Source organism: Nycticebus coucang, chromosome 12, assembly GCF_027406575.1.
Source record: "Nycticebus coucang isolate mNycCou1 chromosome 12, mNycCou1.pri, whole genome shotgun sequence".
In the NCBI taxonomy this organism is placed as follows: Eukaryota; Metazoa; Chordata; class Mammalia; order Primates; family Lorisidae; genus Nycticebus; species Nycticebus coucang.
Genome location: NC_069791.1, coordinates 54,448,467 through 54,468,884, shown reverse-complemented (window position 1 = coordinate 54,468,884; position 20,418 = coordinate 54,448,467). Strand labels below are relative to the sequence as shown.

General features: G+C 48.6%; 1 protein-coding gene across 5 annotated transcripts in view; it reads left to right on the top strand.

Moving 5' to 3' along the window:
* NTF3 (neurotrophin 3) overlaps positions 1 to 6,442 on the top strand; it is a 65,352-nt gene extending 58,910 nt beyond the window's left edge. For all 5 annotated transcript variants that reach the window (XM_053556082.1, XM_053556080.1, XM_053556079.1 and 2 more), the window contains one exon: positions 5,337 to 6,442. In XM_053556082.1, coding sequence (XP_053412057.1) covers positions 5,358 to 6,131 — 774 coding nt within the window. In that variant the 5' untranslated portion in view covers positions 5,337 to 5,357 and the 3' untranslated portion in view covers positions 6,132 to 6,442. The remainder of the gene's footprint in view (positions 1 to 5,336) is intronic.
* Positions 6,443 to 20,418: the final 13,976 nt, after the last annotated feature.

Genomic DNA, 20,418 nt, shown 5'->3' with positions numbered 1-20,418 from the left:
CCACGTTCCTTTCCCTTTTGTCATTCCACTTTAAATCTATCACTTTCCCACCTCTCTCCCTTTCCACTCCCTGAACAAGACTTTACTGTTATCTGGCAGGATGTTGGGTTTGGAGCCCATAGCATTAGTCAGAGACCATGTCAGCCGCAGAAACTCTCCAAAGAATTAGGCCCTTCTGGACACAGCTGCACGGCATCCTCTTTAACCCCAGCCAGAGAATGTATTTGCTTCCAGAGGACATGGCTGGACCAGAAATAACAAAATCTCTTGAATTTACATATTAAAAAATTTGGCAAATTAAAAACCACTTTCATCTTTGCTCCCATGACTCTTTCTTTTTTTTTTCTCCCCACTCTGTCGCCCAGGCTGGTGCAGGGTATCATAATAGTTCACTGTGAAACCTCGAACTCCTGAGACCAGGTGATCCTCCTGCCTCAGCCTCCTGAGTAGTTGGGACTACAGACATGCACCGCTGCACCTGGCTAATTTTTCTATTTTGAGTAGAGATGGGGTCTTGCAATGCTGCCCAAGCTGGTCTCAAACTCCTGACCTCAAATGATCTTCCCGCCTGAGCCTCCCCAAGTGCTAAGACTATAGGCATGGGTCAGTGCACCCAGCCTACAGCAGAACCTTTCTGCTTTCTTTGTAAGTCACCCAGATTTCCAGTGCTGGTCTCAAGCCCAGAACGTGAGACGGTATCCCTGGGGCTTTGTGCATTCTCGATACAGCCTCTACAGTTGCTGGTGGCCTGCAGAGGACTGACTTGGAGGGCATCAGGCGCAGGAGGGACATGTTTGTTTTCATAGAGAACACAGGGAGGAAGAAGCAGGCGTGGTGCTCTCAAGTCCCTGGAAACTCTGCTTAGAGCTGAGACTTCTTGGGGAAGTGTGCAACCTGCTGGTGGCAGCCATCGCGTCTCCAGACTTGAGACTGGAGCTTCCCCTGGAAGTGAAGTCTCTAGAATGTCAGAGAGCAAGGACAGACAGAGAGGCAGCATAGCGTACTTATTAATACCATGAACTCTAGAGCCAGATTCTGTGTAAATCCTAGTTCTGCTGGGTAGCTAATTCTGTAAACTTGTGCCTTGGTTTCCCCATCTACCATGGGAGATGTAACAGTACCTATCTCAGTGGAGTTACCAGCATTAAAAGCGTAACATATGCCAATATTTGGCGCACTGCATTCCCAGTCTCCATGATCTCACTCTCACCAGGATAAAAAATTACTCCCTACAAGTGCAGCAAGAGAGGTCTAGGTATATAGTCCGAAGGAGATGATCCTGGGTAGGGAAGCTGGTCCAAGAGGGGAAAACTGGAACCCAACAAATGTAGCGCTGCCTCTTTGCATGTGACAGGGATGGCACAGGTCACTGCGGGCTCCAATGCCATGCCACTTTTCACCCAGCTTCCTTTTCATTTCGGCTGCTTCTTGAATACCCCCAAACCCTCTGTGTATATTGTAAACTAAGCCAAAAGGAGGCATCAGAAATTGCTCTCTTTTGAGTATTTTGAGGGATGGTGAAACCTTGTAGGAATGTTGCTCCGGGGACTGAGAAAACACCATATGTGGGAAAGCATTTCTAAGTGAGGAAAATCACACATGCACGTCGGTCAGGATCTGGGAAAACTCTGAGCAGGGGAAACGGGCACTGGGGAGAGGGTAGGAAGGGGGTTTACTGAGGTCTTTAACAGGTCTTTTTCTAATTATAGCCCAGAAGAGCCTGGGGACCATGGTCTACTTCAGAGCCAGGGTCTATATTTTCTTTGGGAAAAGAAGGCAGGGTTGACTGGCTTCCAAAACCAGGCTTGGCAGAAGCCCATACGGGATCTCAGGCCCATGAGCAGTGTCTTGGGTAGGTCTTGATTATAGTGGGTGCTCGGTCAGTAAATAGACGTGCAAACTCTGCCTGGTGCCCAGCCCTGTGCCAGGCATCAGGGATGAGTGGATGAAGAAGACCTGGTCCCCGTCATCGAAGAGAAGACATCCCGATACAGACAACACAGTGTGATAACTGCTTAAACAAGGCTCTCAGCAAATGACAGTGACCTCCAGAGAAGGAACGTAAAAGTTCCCTTAAATAGAAAAACTTACTGATGGGCCTTCCCGGGCCAAGCTGGCACTGCCCTCCTGTCTCTGTGCCCTGCTCCAGAACTAGTCCTTGGGGACTTCCCATCCTGGGGAGGGGTGGAAACAAAGAACTCATGAGATTGGGGTCTAGCTCTTCTTATCCTTAGAATATCCAGAAACACCACTTCACACTTTCTCAGGCTTACTTTCCTAGTTTTCCCATTCTCTGGGCTTATTCTTTTCTTCTGCCATACCAGTGTGGCTGGTCTAAGATCCAAGCACTTGAGGAGAAAAGCCTTGTGGAGACCTTGCTGGGCAGACTACTGGGAGCCAGGTAGGGAGAGGGGAGCTGTGTGCGCCCCATCTGTATGCATCAAGGGCAGGGTGCAGCATCTCCTGTCGCTGAGGGTAATTCAGGCTCAAGTTCAGCTGACATCTCTAGTGTGCTCCCTGTGTACCTGGTGCTGTGCTATGTGCTTTCACATAGACATCACTGTTCACCCCTCTCAGTGACCTTGAGTCTGAGAACCTAGTATTCCCTATCACTCTCTGCTGTTGCTCAGCAGCCTGGCTTTCAAAAGCTCATTTCAGCACCACGCCAAGCCTCGAGTTTCTTATTATCTGCAAAATTGAGGATGTTTTCTGGGATCCTTTGCAGCTTCAAACCCCTGTGTTTGGAAAAGTCCTATTAGCAACATTCCTGGCCTTCATGTCTACATAACAAGCTAGAAGCAGCTGGTGGAAATGGAGTCCACAGAGCCTGCTGGCTTTAGTGGAAACCCTCAACAGTCTGCAAATGACTTGCTCCCCGCACTTATTCCAGAGTTTGGTGGCAAGTGAGTGAAAACTGGGCAGCCAGGACAGCAGGGGAGGGAGCAGCTGCTTCTTCTGGGTGCCTGGGGGAACTCATGGAAAAGTCAGCCTGTGAGCCGGGCACCAGAGAATGGGTGTAATTCCAGCAGAATGGGTGATGGAGATGGGCAGGTGAAGAGGATAACACTTGCGCACGGGTCACAAGGCACATTCATGTAGCAGTGAGCAAAGGATGCAGTTGGAGCATGGGACGCGGGAGCCCCATCACAACAGGATGGGAAGGGAGCTAATCTGGAGTGCAAAGAATCCCTCTCGCTTCCCTGAGTGTCTCTCTCCTTTAAGCGGCAATGTAGATTTTCCTCATCTATAAAACAATGAGGAAAGGAGTTGAATTAAATGATCTCTTCCTACACCTTTTCTACTTCTAATAAATAGCCTTGGTTCCATATTCAAGCTACCACCCACAAAGACTCTTCTTCCCCCCCACCCCGATCCCGCAGCTCACCCGGTGACTACCTCGCTAATCCACGCACAGACTCCTATTCTACCTGGGACCTCCCTCTACCAACTGTATCTGATTTACTTCCTTAAGAGCAGGTATCTTGAGTATTCTCAGCTTACAGTGGCTGAGCTTTGGGGAGATTCAGCAAATTGTTTTTTGATAGACTGTCACTCCCAAATGATTGTATTGCAGCTATATTATTTTCTTTTAGGGAAGGGTGTGTAATTCTAGTTGTATGGATGTCATACGTTTTTTGTCGTTCAAGTTTCATTTTGTTGGGTTGGCAAGATGGAAGGAAATGTTTCTTCTATGCCGAGTGGGAGGGAGATTCGTTATCCTGTGGGAACCATTTCCTTGGATAATACAAGCCCTAGAGCAATCTCTAGGGGTGAGCGGCGAAGCTAGGGTCTTTCTCTTAGCTTTGACCTTGAAGGAGTCAGTTGTCAAGAGAAAGGGTTCCCAGGGAAGGAAGATGGTCTGGTCCCCTTATCGCAGAGTCAGGCCTGGAGCCAGGAGGGGGAAGTTGGAGCCAAGTGCCTACAACCTAGTTGGCCTTTGGGGACAAAGGAGCCAGCAGTACTTCAACAAGATGGGGAAAGAGGCTGCGTCTGCGAGTCCTGGGAGCAAGTCCGCTTCAGCAGGCTCACCCGTGGGTATCGCTAGGCAGGACTGCTTTTCTGTTTCTTGTGTCACCTTTGCTCACTTCCTCTCTGTTTTCCCACTGGATTTAGTAAAGTCTGAAAATACCAGAGGTGAACCAGAGGGAAGGTTTATTTTCCATGTTGAGACAGAACTGTAAAGAGGAAATGATGTCCCTAGGGAGGACAGAAAAGGGTTAGTGATAGTAATTAAAGAATGAATATGAGGGGGGCAATAAATCAGGGACCAGGAGGATCTCTCACTCAGCTACGTCTCCCCGGGAGAGTCTGCTCCCCATGGTAACCCTCGGAAAACCCAGGCTTAGCTCTAGTGAGGGAGTGACTAGCAATGATCAAGATCAGCACCACAGTTCCACAAGGACTCCCCGGGAGCCTGGTGTTGAGCTTCTACTATGGCAACAGAATGAGAGCGTAGCTGGGTAAAAATGCCCTGCACACAAAGAGATGGGTTGAATTGGAAATAAAATCACTAAAAATAAATTTGTGATGGAAACTTAAAAAATCCAAAGGAGGAGAAATGAATCAACAATGGCTCTTGCTGTTCAGTCCATTAATTTGAGGTGGTTATTATTGCATCTCCGTCTTCTGCTAGTACTGTATTTGCAGGGCTGTGTTTTATGAGGACAGTCCCCTGGAAGTGGTCAGCTCAGCTGGGCATCCCAGGGATGCCCACCATCAGAGGGCGTGGCAGGGCACCCTGCAGGGTGGGAGAACAGACTCTACCAGGTGTGTCCTGGCCAGTGATGGGCCCCACCTCTGACACCAACATTTAGGGGCAACTGACCCCTCCTCAGCCTCAGTCTGTTCCTTTGAAGGAGCCCAGGGGCCTGTATAGAGCTGTTTCTGGAGACAGCTACAAGGCTGCTGCTGATGACAGAGGAATGTAACTCCATATTTTTAGTTCTTAGGTTTCAAGTCTTCATAGTTTGCCAAGGTAGACTGAGTGATGTGTCTTTGCAGGCTCAAGGGACATTTAAAGAAGCAGTAGGACATTATTCACACACAACTGAAGGCTGCAGGACAAAGCAGGTATCAAACGCAAATGCGATCCATGCTGTCTAGGTAGGAAAGGCAGCAGAGTCTGGAGACCTGGGATGCATTCCCTTTATTTCTCAGGAGTAGGGGAAAGACTTTGCCTCTTCAGAATGTCCAGAGAGGAGTGGTGTCGCTTACCTAGGGTGATCATCCCCACCCCCCTTTTCCTTACGGGGATTCTCAACCTCAGGTGGCAAGTGCCAGAGTAACAGCGACTAAGGTGCCACAACCTGCCGTTAACACCTGTGTTTCTTTTTCAGATCTTACAGGTGAACAAGGTGATGTCCATCTTGTTTTATGTGATATTTCTCACTTATCTCCGTGGCATCCAAGGTAACAACATGGATCAAAGGAGTTTGCCAAAAGACTCACTAAATTCCCTGATTATTAAGCTGATCCAGGCAGATATTTTGAAAAACAAGCTCTCCAAGCAGATGGTGGATGTTAAGGAAAATTACCAGAGCACCCTGCCGAAAGCAGAGGCCCCCCGAGAGCCGGAGCGGGGAGAGCATGCCAAGTCAGAATTCCAGCCAGTGATTGCAATGGACACCGAGCTGCTGCGACAACAGAGACGCTACAACTCGCCCCGGGTGCTGCTGAGTGACAGCACTCCCTTGGAGCCCCCTCCCTTGTACCTCATGGAGGATTACGTGGGCAACCCAGTGGTGGCGAACAGAACGTCACGGCGGAAACGGTACGCAGAGCATAAGAGTCACCGAGGGGAGTACTCGGTGTGTGACAGTGAGAGTCTGTGGGTGACAGATAAGTCATCAGCCATCGACATTCGGGGACACCAGGTCACGGTGCTGGGGGAGATCAAAACCGGCAACTCCCCCGTCAAACAATACTTTTACGAAACGAGATGTAAAGAAGCCAGGCCAGTCAAAAATGGTTGCAGGGGGATCGATGATAAACACTGGAACTCTCAGTGCAAAACGTCCCAAACCTACGTCCGAGCACTGACGTCAGAAAACGACAAACTGGTGGGGTGGCGGTGGATACGGATAGACACCTCCTGCGTGTGTGCCTTGTCGAGAAAAATCGGAAGAACATGAGTTGGCCTCTCTCCCCGTATATAAATTATTACTTTAAATTATATGATATGCATGTAGCATATAAATGTTTATATTGTTTTTATATATTATAAGTTGACCTTTATTTATTAAACTTCAGCAACCCTACAGTATATAAGCTTTTTTCTCAATAAAATCCGTGTGCTTGCCTCCCCCTGGGCCTCTCCCATCTGTTAAACCTTGTTTTGTGATCCGGTTCTCAGGAGCCGCTCTGTAAAATCTGTGTACACCAGTATTTTGCATTCAGTATTGTCAAGGCCATGGCTGTCGTTTTAGTAAACTTGTTAAAATCAGATGATGTCAGAGTTGTGTATAAACACAGTTTTATTCTCCCCCTCCCCACTTCTGGTATGAATGTTCAATGAATTAATTAAAAGAATTGTTATGGCCCCTCCATTGAAAATGATACCCTGTAGCTCTGAGGGCAGCGTTACTTCCAGCCAGCAAGCTGGATAGCCAACATTCACTCGCCTCTCTCTGCTGATGGCTCTGTAAATTAGAACTATGATTTGCTCCCGTGTTACAGTCCTGGGACAATAACAAAGAACCTGGCAGTTTTAGTTTTGGGCATTTCTTTTCAGCACATTTATTGTTTAGGTTTGGGGGTGTTTAAGGCTTATTTGTTTGTTTTGTATTCCCCTTGGCTTTGGTTTTTGTTTTGCTTTTGTGTGAGTAGTTATCATCCTTAGGTGCCTAGAACATTTCTTGTGACTGTTTGTGACAATAATTGTACAGCTACCCAGAAGCAACTTGAGATGGATTGTAAATGATCTGTACGTAGAAGATACATTTTCTGACAACAGACATCTCACCCTGTGACCACCCACCTGGGGCCTCTTGAGGTGTTGGAAAGCCATCAGACTTTGGAGACAGATCCAGGTTTGAGTTCCAGCTCCTCCCCTGGGACCTTGTCCAGGTTTTGAGGCCTCTCTGAGCCTCAGTGTCCTATGGTCAGATGGGGATTCCTGCCTAACCTTCAGGGACCCCGAGGAGTCAGGGAGTAGCCACTGTAGACCTAGCAGGGAACGGGCATGTGTGAATGCCAGCTCCTCCCCTTCCCCTTCTTCTTCTTAGGTATTATGTTCCTCTGTGTTATTGTTGGTTGATTCGTCACCTGAGATGTAAAATGCCCAGATGGACAGGGCCTCTTGGTGCCTTCTGTGTCCCAGCAGGGATCTATGACAGCCAGGAGGTCACTGTGGCAATGGCCTCATCTGTCACACCCAGGCGGGACAGAGGCGGACACTAGTAATGTCCCCAGGGAGCTTGTTGGTGCCCTCTTCCCACTGGCAAGCAGCTCGCCCTCTCGGAGCTGGAGTGTGAGGACTCTCATCTCCCTTCTTGGAGGTATAAGGTGTCCACTAGGCCAACACTGCCCTGAAACCAGGTCCTCTGCCTGACGTGGGTTTCCCCACACGTGCTCTCTCTCTGCCCTGAGAGCTCCCTGACATGCATCCATATGTGTCCTTTATGGGACATGAACTTTTGAAACAGACCCAGGATATAGCAATGGCCTTGATGAAGAGCATCATCACTGCCCTTGATTCTGCATATGGGGACAGGAAATGAGGGACTGACCACGTGTCCACTCCAGGCAAGGTACGTTCACCTCCTGCTGTCGCGAATGGTCGTAGATCCTCAGAGGGAGCTGCTTCATCTCCCGCTTACAGGGGAGGAAACTAGCTTGTAGATTGAGCTCACCCCAGTCATTGGCAGGTAGGTAGCAGAGTGATGACTGGAATCCACATTAGAACAACTCAGTCTTGGTCCCTCCTCAGTCATCTCTCTGCCTCTCCCTTCTACGTGCAGCGCTGCATTTCCGAGTGAACACTGCCGGCCCAGAGACACCAAAAGCATGGTTCTTTCCACGGGAACCTTTGTAGCTGTTATTTCACTAGGTCTCCATCAAGAACACAGTAACCCAGTTCTCAGGAGCTCCTCCTTCCAAGATGACTGGTATGCTTTTTCCTGGGCTTTCAGCATGCCCCTCCACCCCCAAACACCAGGCGAGGCACCCCACAGGCTGGGCGCATCTACAGAGCCTAAGCCATCCAACCTGCTTAGCCAGCACTGCAGGTGCAAGACAAGTAGTTTCTGGGTACAAGGACCTAGAGAAAGAGTTTTGTGGCTCTGCTGAATGCTGGATTCCGGAGAGTTGGACACAACCTGTGGACTGCACAGAGGCTACCTAACCTGCTGTGGGGCCCTTCCACCCTCAGGGCTAGAGCTGAGGCACCCTGTGGTCCTCTTCTGGAACCTCATGGGTAGAGGGCAGTCTGGTGCAGCCGGGAGTTGGACTTGGGTGACAGAGGCCCCAGACTCTAACCTTGAAAGTCACTGACCCTAAATGTCAGAGATGTCCTGGGCCATGCCTGGAATGCAAGGAGCTTGCAGGCGCATCAGGAGCCCACACACTGGATGCTGGAGTGGTAGGCTTCTGGGCCAACGGCAGCTTTGTGGAGAAAGTGGACCTGGAGGTGAGGCAGAAATATTCCTGAGAGTAGCTCTGGATTACAGGCTGTCTGATGGCTCAGCCTCTCCCATTCTGGGTGGCAGGGCAATGCAGTATTACCCAGTTCCATTCCAGTAACTTTATGGGCATAAGAGAACATCCAGTGCTGTCAAAGTCAACATGTTAGGCTTTGGGCCCAGGGCAGCACCTCCTCTGGGCAGGTAGCCTATTTCATCCAGTGTACACATTTACCAGTGAGACAGGTTGATGATTAAACCCATCTCTGAGATAGGAGGGCCTTACAGGGCTATCATCTGGCTCCTGGAAAACTCTGCATGCTCCTTTATCTTCCTCTACTGCTTAGTTCCTTGCGGTGCATTGCAGTGTGCAGAACTTGGCTGGAGAGGAGAAAATGGGTTCTGGACCAGCTTTGCTGCCAACAGGTTCATGACCTTGGATTAGTCCTCTGTGCTAACTGTGGCTTTTGGAATTTCTGTTGCAGAGCGGAGCAGAGCCCAGACGGATAGTCCTCACTTCCTTAACACCCGCTATGGTAAGATGCTCTCTCGGCCGTTGATGGGGCTTTCTTCTGCCTCTCACAAGTCTTTAGTAGCGTCCCCACCTAACAGCCTGTGTGACTTGCATATGTTAATCTCTCTGAGGCTTTGTTTACTTGTCTATAAAATGTAGATAGTACCTGCTTCATGAGGTTGTTGGGTGACCTAATGAATCACCCATTTCCTGTCAATGATGATGACGATTAGCTTTGGAGGGGATTGCAGGCAGCCTCATTCTGAAATTCTGGTAAGAATTTCCATGCTCCATGGTGGAGGATTAGCCCTGATTTAAAGTGTGTTAATCACCTGGCTCACCTTTGGGTAGCAGGTGGTAGCCTTTGCCTATTTCCCTTCTTTGGGTCAATGTAACCAAACCACTGCCCCGGTATTACTGAAAGGCCTTTAATACGTCTCAGTTAACACACCAGGGAGGGTATTTCTAACCCTTCCAAGCAGTGAAACTTAATATTTTGCTAGCAGTTCTGCCTACGTGCCTCTCCAAAGGGGAAGTGTGTGTGTAAGAGTGTGTGTAAATTATACGTTTCGTTTCCTTCTTGCAAATTTAGCTTTGTTCTTGGGTTTTCCTTCTGTCTCACTGTCTGTCTGTCTGTCTCTCTCTTGTATTCAACAATGCTTTCTCTAGTTTGTTTGGTGTTTTAGGGTTTGGCATTTTTGAGGACTTTTCTGTTGTTGTTCCCTTTCCCGTGCGTGCAAGTTCATGTGTATTTGTGTGTGCTGTATCGTCCATTTAGTCCATGTACAAACCCTTCACGGAGGCTTAGAGAAACCATCTGCATTTATTTTATCACTTTTGAACATGTGTTCAGGAATGAAGACTGTGTAGTCAGTTTACAGCTACCTGGAGATTTGTCTGGCTTCACCAGGAAGACGCGCCCCCTCTAGCGTCAAACTCTGATGGCCCTGGGTGTGCAAAGCCAATGGTAAGGTCCTCAGTGAGGCCTGGCTATGCCTTGCCGAGCTCCAGCTCTGCTGAGCCACCCCACAGGCTCTGCCTCAGTGATGGTGCTCTGAAGCCTGGTGAACAGCCCACTGTCTACAACAACCACCCCACCCTCCACAACCCTGGCCCAAAGGCCTTGCACGTGCTATGTTCCACAAACTAAGGAACTGCCCAGTCACTGAAGACCAATTTAACTGGAACCTTCTCCAGCCTAACCTTCTTCCTCAAAGTCCCCACCCTCAAACCCAAGGAGACCCAAACTCTTTACACGTGCCCTTCTCAAGTTACAGTGGATGAGTGGGCCTCTCAGAGAATACACATGCTTCCCAACAATGCAAACACCGCTATGTTGACTCAGACCTCCCCCCGACCTCTCGGGGTTTTTGTTTGGTTCAGACAGAGATTGGAGATCAGCCCAGCTTAGCTGGGAGTACTCAGAAGGGGACTATGGCAGGGGTTCTCAACCTGTGGGTCGCGACCCCTTTGTAACAATGAAAATACATTGCCCTATGTACTCAATTTTGATATGAGGGCAATTAATGACAATTATGGTTATGGGGGGGGGAACAGAAAGAGGGAAGAAGGGAGGTGGGTGGGGCCTTGGTGTGTGTTACACATTATGGGGGCAAGACATGATTGCAAGAGGGACTTTACCTAACAATTGCAATCAGTGTAACCTGGCTTATTGTACCCTCAACGAATCCCCAACAATAAAAAAAAAAAAAAAAAAGAAAGAAAATACATCGCAGCATTAGGAAGGTTGAGAATCACTGGACTACGGACTTGTTTCCTTCAGTGTTTGGCCTGTATTTTGTTATAGGATATGGAAGACCAATGAAAGACGCACACATGTGCCTGAGATGGAGGCCAGGGCTGGGGAGGGACAAGGAGGAAGAGGACGAGCAAGAGAAAGGTCCAGAGATATCAAAGGCCTTTCCTTGGAGGGATTGGCTACCACTGATGAGTCTTGCTGGGTTGAATTGTTGCAGCATTCAGTAATGACATTGCCAAATTACAGAGGTCTCTGTGGCAAGAAGACATGAAAGTTTATTGGGGAATTGTGAAACACAGCCTAATGAGTTTGAGCGCTTTTCACATGACATGTATGCATGGGTGGGTGTGCACACGCATGTGCGTGTGTGCCTGGCTGCTTTCCTATCTGCACCATTGATACACTGCAGTTTTTAAAGGAAAGATAATGCTTTCAAAAGAATGCTCCCAAACACAAGTTTAACCTGTAGGAGAGTGAACTGGTTGCCAGCTGGGGAGCATATGGAAAGTGAACATTCTTGGGGCTAGAAAACAAGCTGGTGGGAGTGGGGGAGGATTTATAGACAGAAAAGAGCATCCAGATTCCACCGGCCAAAACAGAAGGAGCCGGAGCTCCGGGACTTCAGATTTGGTAGGAAAGGGTGAGAAACTGGAGCTAGGGTCAGCGGTGGGGAGATGAGTTCAGACCAAAATGTGAATAATAATGATATGATTTGTACAGAGCTTCTCCATGGATTGTCATGACAGCCCTTGTCGTTTTAACCCTTTTGTGCAGTTGAGGACATTATCTGAGAGAAGTCGCTTGCCTGAGGTCACACACCTGGTAAGGGGGATGCCCAGACAGAAACCCAGGCAGGCTGTATGGCTTGAAACCACCTATCCTTAACGAAGTAAGATGATAATGGAGAGGACGCTGAGTGCTCCAGGGGGAGTCAGGGGAGTGAGGGGGGACAGCGTACCAAGTGGCCTCAGGAAGAGACCATGGAGCAGTGTAGCAGGGATGCTCATCATCATTCTAGCTAAGAAAAATACCAGCCTTGTCACTAATTGGTGGCTAGAGCAGAAATTTTCAGTAGGTTGGAAACAGGAATGGACACCCCACCCCAAACCCTCCATTCCCACTGTATGACTTAAGAATCACTGTACTAGAGTGGTTTTCACTTATGCCTGAAGCACTTCTGGAATATCCCTTCGTGGCTTTTGCAAAGAGAAAGAAGACCAGAATTTCAGATTTGGACAAGACCCTTGAGATCCAGTAATCCACCCACACTTACAAGGCAGAAATCCATTTTTATTTATTTGATGCTTTAAAACAAACTTGATGAATGTCTACTAAGTGTCAGGCACTCTGCCCAACTCCGAGCACTGCGCTCCTGGAGGAGCAATGGGTAAAAAGGATGGATCTGAAGGGACAGTCGCTCAGAGTGTCCTTAACAACTTCCACAGCCTCTTGATGAGCACCTCCTCACCAGGTAGCTCACTCTGCTTCGAAACAGATCTTTATGTGGAGGAAAGCCCTTCCCAGTGTTAAAGGCAAATCTAGAGATAGCCATAGCTAGGTTGTTAACTAAAGGTCTGCAGGACTTGGAAAGTGAGCAGCTAAATGCCACCTGGGACAGTGAGGGAAGGTGTTCTTGAGGGAGAGGCCTCTGAGTTGGTTATTAGTGGATGAGGAGAAGTTTGGGAAGAACGACAGGAAGAATATTCCAGACAGGAACAGCCTATAAAAGTGCAGAATGAGGAAAGAATCTAACAGGACGTAGAGAACAGGAAAAGTTTGGAGTAACCAGAACTTTAGGACTGTGGAAGGCTGGAGAGAGAAGTCAGGACTAAACAATTCAAAGCCAAGTTTGACATTTGGATTGGATTGTTTGGTGACTCCCAACTTTAGCTTGCATCAGAATCACATGGAGGGCTTGTTCACGTGCATTGCTGGGCCCCATCCCCGGAGTTCCTAATTCATTAGGTCTGGGGTGTGGCCAAAGAATTTGCACTTCCGGCAAGTTCCTGGTTAATGCTGTGGCTGCTGCAAACTCTGAGAATCACTGGTTATTAAGGAATGAAGCATCAGCAAGGGTTTTTTTTCCTGCATGTTTTAAAGAAGATAATATTGATGGCAGTATAACTGACAGATGGGCTGGGGACAGATTGATCAGCAGTAAATAACACAAGTGAAGGCCTAGATGAAGAAGGCCACAGGAGTAGGGAGAGACATGGGATCAGAGAAGCATTTTTGAGATGCAATCAGCAAAGGTTAGTCACCAACTGAATGCGGAAGGTTAGAGAGGAAGGCTTCAGGAAGATGACAACACCATTTCTCCAGGGATAATTGTTCTAAATCAAATCCAGGAAGACAGAAAGACAAGTGAAGTTGAAGGCAGGAACCATAGGCGATGGGTATGAGGGGCACGCAAGACAAGAAGGGAAGGATAGACAGCAGAAATTGCTCATCAAAATAGAAGTAGCCTTGAAATTATAAAAGAGCAGCTCTTATTTATTTAGAAGTAACCCCGAGTAGATGAGCCTCTTCATTTACAAACAGTTCTAGCCTAAACTCAGGCAAGCCAAAATCATAAGCTCATCAGCTGATCAAGGTGTGGGGCTCTGATCCCCTCGCAGGAATTTATGATTCAGGACTCCCCTGTAGTTGGGCTACGTGCTCACCGGCTTCATCTCGGACACTGGATAAAAGTGCGGGAAAGGTTCTGTGGAGCAGGATGTGAACCTGCTGATGCTCAGGGCAGCCGGGCTGCAGGCAGCTGTCACTGGCAGTCAGGCTTATCCATCACCATCAGAGTCATTTCAGCTGCATCTTAGAGTCAAAAGCCAGCTACTGGAAAACTGAGATCTGAAAAGTCAGGCCAAAGAACTGATTGCATGTGGTTCTATGTTCTGGACTGTGACTTTTCTCAGTTAACTCTTGAAAACCTCTCAGTCGATCTGAAAAATAAAAGATTCCTCTTTCTTAGGGAAATCCTGAAAGTAGGCAACACCTTCTCCTTCAGAGCTTTCAGACACGAGTTCCCTCTGCCTTGAATGCGTTTTCTTTAACCTCCATGCATCTAATTCATATCTGCTCAGCCTTCCCATGTCAGTTTGTAAGTCTCCTTTCTTCAAGGGACCCTTTCTGACACCCCTTCTTGGGTCACTTATGGTCAACCCTTCCTCACCATTTGATATTCTCACATTTTATTCTGTATTCTACAATACAAAGGAAATTATAGCTGTGTGATTCTTTGTATCATTAGTGGTTGCAGTGTTGCCCCATTTGACTGTCTCTGCGTGAGTCCCTAAGTCAGAACTTTATCCTGAATGCTGAGTGCAGTGCCCACGCTGTCAGTAGCCATCCGTTAGTATATGTTGTACAAATGACTGAATGAATCGTCGTCAAAAACTGGAATTACAACAGGAAGAAGGATTTGCGTCAAACCTCAGGGAGAATGGATTGGGGTTGTGTTGCTCTTCAGTCATGTAGCCATATCTCTGATGAGTCAGGCTCAACAGGACAGACTCACAATGTCTTCTTCAGTCCAAAGATTTGAGACTCCATTATTCTATTGGCAAAACCCTGGGGAAAGGACTCAATTGGATGAAAACTTTTAGATATAGTTAAAGGAAACAAAACACAACGTCAGGAAGCACAGGAACCGGGGCTAGGCTTACGCTTCTTAGAAGAAGGCATCGTGTACGGATTTAGAGTCATCCATCCATTCGACAATGCATATCTGTACAGAGTCCTCCCATGTGCCAGCCCTCTTTCTAAGTATTGATTAGTATAATGACAAACAGAAGCAGATGAGGCTCGGGCTTTAATGAAGCATACCTAGAATCTAGAGGGTATGGCGGGGGGAAAAAACAAAATAGGGAAATAAGCAAATATGTAGGTAAAATTATTTCATGTGGTAACTACCAAGAAGAAATACTACATGTTAAAAAAGATAGAGTGTGCAGGGAGCCATTGGGGGAGGATGGTGGAGTTGCATACAGTGTGTTTTCATGGCTAAAATCCTTGCTGCTATGAAATTCAAGATATGAAATGTAGTATGCCTAAGGGAAATCAAACACATTTTGTATGCCCTGAGCAATTAATGGCCCTCGTTAAAGCAGAAGATCTTTAACCCAAAATCAAAAGCCAAGTTTTGGCAATAGGAGTATAAAGAGGGTCCAATTCACAAATAACCTCTTCATTCTTTGGTGCTGGGTGATGTTTTTTATCGGAGACCTTAGACACCCATTCTCCCCATAACAGAGGTGGCCATTATACATACATAGTGTTGCTTCTGTCCCTTGGAGAGAATTTTTACCCTGTCAAACCTGTTCCATTCCAGAGGAACAAGATGTAGTCACTGTCTCCTGCTGTCAGGGCAGGGCGGGTCCTCTGGTCTCCCTGCAAATGCTGAAAGGCAGGGTGTGGGTGGGGGCAGGTGAGGGCAGGACCACTCCCTCCAAATTCCTGTGCCTCTGGCTTCTGCTGGCAGCTCCTCAAACATGGGAGGTGGAGAGGTTTGCCCAACCCAGGGGTAGGTTTCTGCCTCTGGCACCCCAAGGGAACTTTCTTTAAATCTAAAACAGGTATCAAGCTTGAGAATTTTCTTGAAACTATAGTTGAGTCATTGGTACCCCCTCAATCCTCTGATTTCCTTCCTAATTCAATAAAAAGTACCCTGGGAGCTACTCCAGGCTATTTTAAGAATAAGTGTCGGAGATGAGAGCTTTGAGATTATACAGAAAGAGCATCTAAGAAGCTCCAGAAAGGCCCTTAGAACTACCAGCTAAGCCAGCTAGACTTCAGAAAGGTTAGGCAACCCAGCCAAGGTCACACAGCTAATATGCAGGGCGGACCTAGGACATCTTCCATCCTCCACTCCGGAACTGCCTCCATTATTCCATGCTGCCTTAAGAGGCACCTTCTCAACCAAACTATGGCAGTGTGTGACCTGGGAGGATTAGATGCCTCAAGTGTACCAACAGGAGCACTTCTGCCCACCCCCTGCAGACCTCTCTTGCATCTGCCCCACCAGCATGTGCCTCTGCAATCTCATAGGCTTCTCAGAGTCCTGGCTGTGTCCATGTAGAATCTTCACGCCAGGCCACCAGCTCCTCCAGAGGACATCCCTCTGGTTGGTACTGTGGCGCAGTGACCAAAGTCAAACAGACCTAGATTTGATCCCACCACTCATACTCCATATCTGATCCCACCACTCATACCCATATGACCTGGAGCAAGTGTCCTGATGTCACTCAGTCTCGAGTTTTCTATAAAATGGGAATAATGATACTACCTATCCTGAGGGTGATAGTGAACATGCCTGCAACTGAAACCGGTGGTATGGACACTAGTGGACAGCTGTGGTTACAGTGGGCCCTGGGGCCTCCTCTGGGCCTTCAGTGAGTGTGGGATGCTAAGGAATTCCTGAGGACCCCAGGGTCAGGGCTGGGGTAGCTTGGGTAGTGGGAGATCCCTTCTGGACTTGGGACAATTATTTACAACGGATGTAGCCATTTTTGAGTTTTTTAACAACTGGCCCAGTGTGTCAATAACCAGCCAGAGTGACATCCGGTTTTCCTACCTAACACGGATATTGTCAGGATAGAAGACAAATTCACCCGGGGAGCACTCAGTGACTTTGACTCTGTCCCCTGGGGTGGCCCCTCTCTACAGCATACTAAATACCTTGCTGCTCATGCCACCTTCAGTTTTAGGGAGCTGTCCCCTTTTCTTGCCTGAATCCCTCATGCTCTAGCCCACGTCAGTTCTTCTAGTGCTTGTAATTTTTAAGTCCCCACTAAATCAGGAAGTTTCCCCAAACCTTTGCAAACATGCTCTCTGCTCCCAAAACACAGCCGCACTGGATGAGAAAGGAGGCACGAAGCAGAGGGCTGCCAACTTCCATGAATTTCTTTTGCAGCGTCTACTTTCTATCCTCTGGCGCTCTGTCAGATGGTGGCGCTGAGGGGTACGGGCCAGCCCCTGCCTCTGGGTGGGCAAGGCCCCCTGTTCTGATCCTTTCATTTCAACTTCAGTGCAAGATGCACCGTGGCCCACTCTGCACAGCCCTGGAGTAAGACTGGCTGAGCTGATTGCCCCTGGATTCTCTCCATTTGCTGACTATCCACAGGCCCCATGGGCCACGGCAGGACAGCAAGAGCCAGGAGAGATGTGGTATAGGCACACAGGAGCTGGGGTGCCATGAAGAGCCGTGGATGTGAATCCTAGGACCTTGGTCCCACCGCATGCCCTCACACAAGTCACATCCGCTCCCTCCTCCCTCAGCAGGGCCCTGTGTCACATCCTATATCGCTTGGGGATATAGACTGAAGCCCAGTGTCTTGGAGAGAGTGACACAAAGAGTTGCAATGCCATGTGGTCAATGTTTCAGTAGCCCCCAGGAAGGTTGTTGCTATTAGGGCCCAGGTAAGGCTGTCTTTGCTTCACTAAGCAAGGCAGAGAAGGAAGGGGAAGGCCTCCTGGAGCACATGACACCTAAAGGGAAACGAAAGAACAGTATTCCAGATACTACAAAGTGTACAAGGGGACTGACAAACGGGTTCGCGTTGGTGGAACGTAAAGATTGAGGATAGCAAACAAAGGCTTATGTGCTGTGCCAGAGCCTGGACTTCGTCTGCAGGAGAGGGGCAGCCGTGCCCTGGGCGAGTTACTTAAGAGAATGCCCTTCAATAAATAGGTGACCAGGTGTCCACAGGCCTCATCTGCCAAAAAGGGGAAGGAGTTGCACTTGCCACTTGATGGTGGCCCTGCACATCCAGGTCTGCCTGGAGACAGATGAGCAGATGTGACCGGCCATGAGGCAGCTCCCCTGCCGGTCTTGGGGTCTCTATTGCATCCCCTCTGGAGAGAGCACATGTTCAATCATTTCAAAGTGAAAGACCTGGGCAGGGCTCCTGCTGGGTTGTAAGCCAGGTTTGGAGAAAGTGGGTGCAAGACTCAGGAAGTGGCTGGGCTGCCTCCTCACTCTTCCCCCTGGTCAGGGTTTGATCAATCACTCAGAAACATGCTAGGTAGTCACTGGTCCCCTTCCCCCAGGCGATGGGGGACCCACTCTCCTCCCTGTCTTTTCTGGTTACCCACAGCTGGAGGTCCAGATGCTGGGTGTTGATCCAAGGATGACTGAGCCGTCTGCCTGGCTCCTCTCCCTCTCCCCCTGCCGTGCTTCCTCCTGAGCATTTAGCAATGACCCTGCTTCCTGTCAGGGCAACCGTCAGCCCCAGTGAGGTCAGGAACCTCTCTCAGCCTCCAGGAGCCTTACCTCCCTTCTTGCCTGCAGACCATAATTCCCGAGGAGGGTGGGAAGCCAGTGAGTTCAGGTCTGGTGGCCTTCACAGCAGGAAGCATTAAGGGCCAGCGTCTGTTGTTGCTGACCAAGGGGTAGGGTCTGGCCCACCCTGCAGGAGACGCACAGCAGAGCTGCCTTTCCCCTGTCTCACCCCGACCTTGTAAAGGAGCCCAACGAGAGTATTGGCAGACAGGACTTTTCATCCAATGCCACTTTAGCCAGGCCCTGCCCAAATGTTTTCAGGAGTTCCTCCTGTCTGCAGTCTGAGTTCCCTGCCTGGGCATTTGGGATCACTGACAAGCTGCAGCCAGTTTTTTTTTTTTTTTTTTTTTTTTTCTTAGCCTTGAGTACAGCCCCGCTGGTTTTCTGCCTGTTGCTCACACCTCCTGCTCATGCCCCGACTTCTTGCTTCCCATCCTCGTTCCTCTGGGGACCCTTTCCTGATCACAGCCTTCATCACGTACTCTGACTCAGAAACACTGCCAGAAAAAAGATGTAGCAGGTCTATGAAATCCTGATTCTCACATGTCTGACGTTTCCCCCCTTTAACAGATAAGGGAGAGCCGGTTGCCCACAGTGCCAGTTGGTAAACAAGAGAGCTGGCATTTCAGTCCACGAGCCCTGTCTGCCGAGCTCAAGTTTTGGAATGCTCTCCAGGAGGAGCAGGAGAGAGCGAATTCTGTATCGCACATTGTCAAAGTCCCTGACCCTGCCTACAGGTCTCGGCACACACTGATCCTTCCTCCTGACATACTTGTCCTCCCCTGTACCTGTAGGGAAAAGCTGCCAGGGCTTCCTTAACTCTACCAATTCCCGTCCTCAGGACCAGCTGTATAATTCACAGGGCCCAATGCAACATGTAGACACAGGGGTCCCTTGTTCATAAATGGTGAAATATTTCAATATGGTAACCACAACCCATTAAACCCAACCACAGGGTCCTTCTACATACAGGATCCTGTGTGGCTGCCCAGGTCACACATCCCTCAAATGATGTGGCCCTGCGTCTCCTCTGGGAGTCCTCACCTGCACTCCCCACACCTGGCTGGTGGAGTCCCAGTGTCAGCAGTGCCTAGCAGGCAGCAGGACTTTGGTAATGTTTGCTGAATTGGAGAGACTTCTTATATGCGAAAGGTTATAAATTTCACAGTACATGATTTTATGAACCAGACATACTCATATGTCTGGATCCAGATTTTCTGGTGTTTGAAACTTAAAAAAAAAAAAAAATTGAAAAAAAAAATACAAGATTGGGTACTGCCACAGGCAGAAATGTGTTCCTCCAAAATTCCTATGTTGAAGCCCTACCTCAGAATGTCTTTGGAGATAGAGACTTTAAAGGGGCAATTAGGTCAAAATGAGGACATTAGGATCGGCCACACTTCTACGGGGTGTATGTCTTCATCAGGAAGGAACTTAGGAAACACACGTGAGCAGAGGGCAACAACATGAAGACCGGGGGAGAAGACGGCCACCTACAAGTCAGGGAGAAAGGCCTGAGCCTTCCCTCATGGCCCTTAGAAGAAACCAACCCCGCCAACCCCTCCATCTCAGGCGCCCAACCTCCAAAACCGTGAGACGAGGAATTCCTGTGGTTTAAGCCAGCCGGCGGCCTGTAGGTCTTTTAAGGCGGCCCTAGCGAACTCGGGCAAATACTTAAGGGAAAGAAAGAAATCACAATGAATTGTCAACATTCAAAGCAATTAGAAATTACAAAACTTCAGAAAATATAAAAACATAATACAACATCCGTGGTTTCATTAACTGCCCAGCATGCCTCTGTCATATTTTATTTTTCATATTCTTTGACTTCAGGGCTCCATCTCTTCCCTGGCTGCATGCATGAGCTGGCTTTACCTGCTTCAAAGGTCAGCTAACACATATTCTAGACAGACCCTGACCGCAGTTCCCAAATCTTCCTGTTAAATCTGGCTCAGGATGTGCCAAATGTCAACCACAAGAAGGGCAGGCAGGTCACACTGCTTCCTCCAGGAAGCCTCCCCAGATTTCACTTTCCTGCGTTGAACTCTGCCCAAACCCTTCTCTAACTCTAGGCTCAGCTTGTTCAAAAGCTGCCCCCTTCTACCATGTATAATGTGCCGCTGAAATCATGCATCAAAATCAGGGGTTCAGAAGCATATTCATAGACTTGCATGGGATCTAAGAAACAGTTAAACAATCAGGCCAGGCGAGGTGGCTCAGGCTTATAATCCTAGCACTCTGGGAGGCTGAA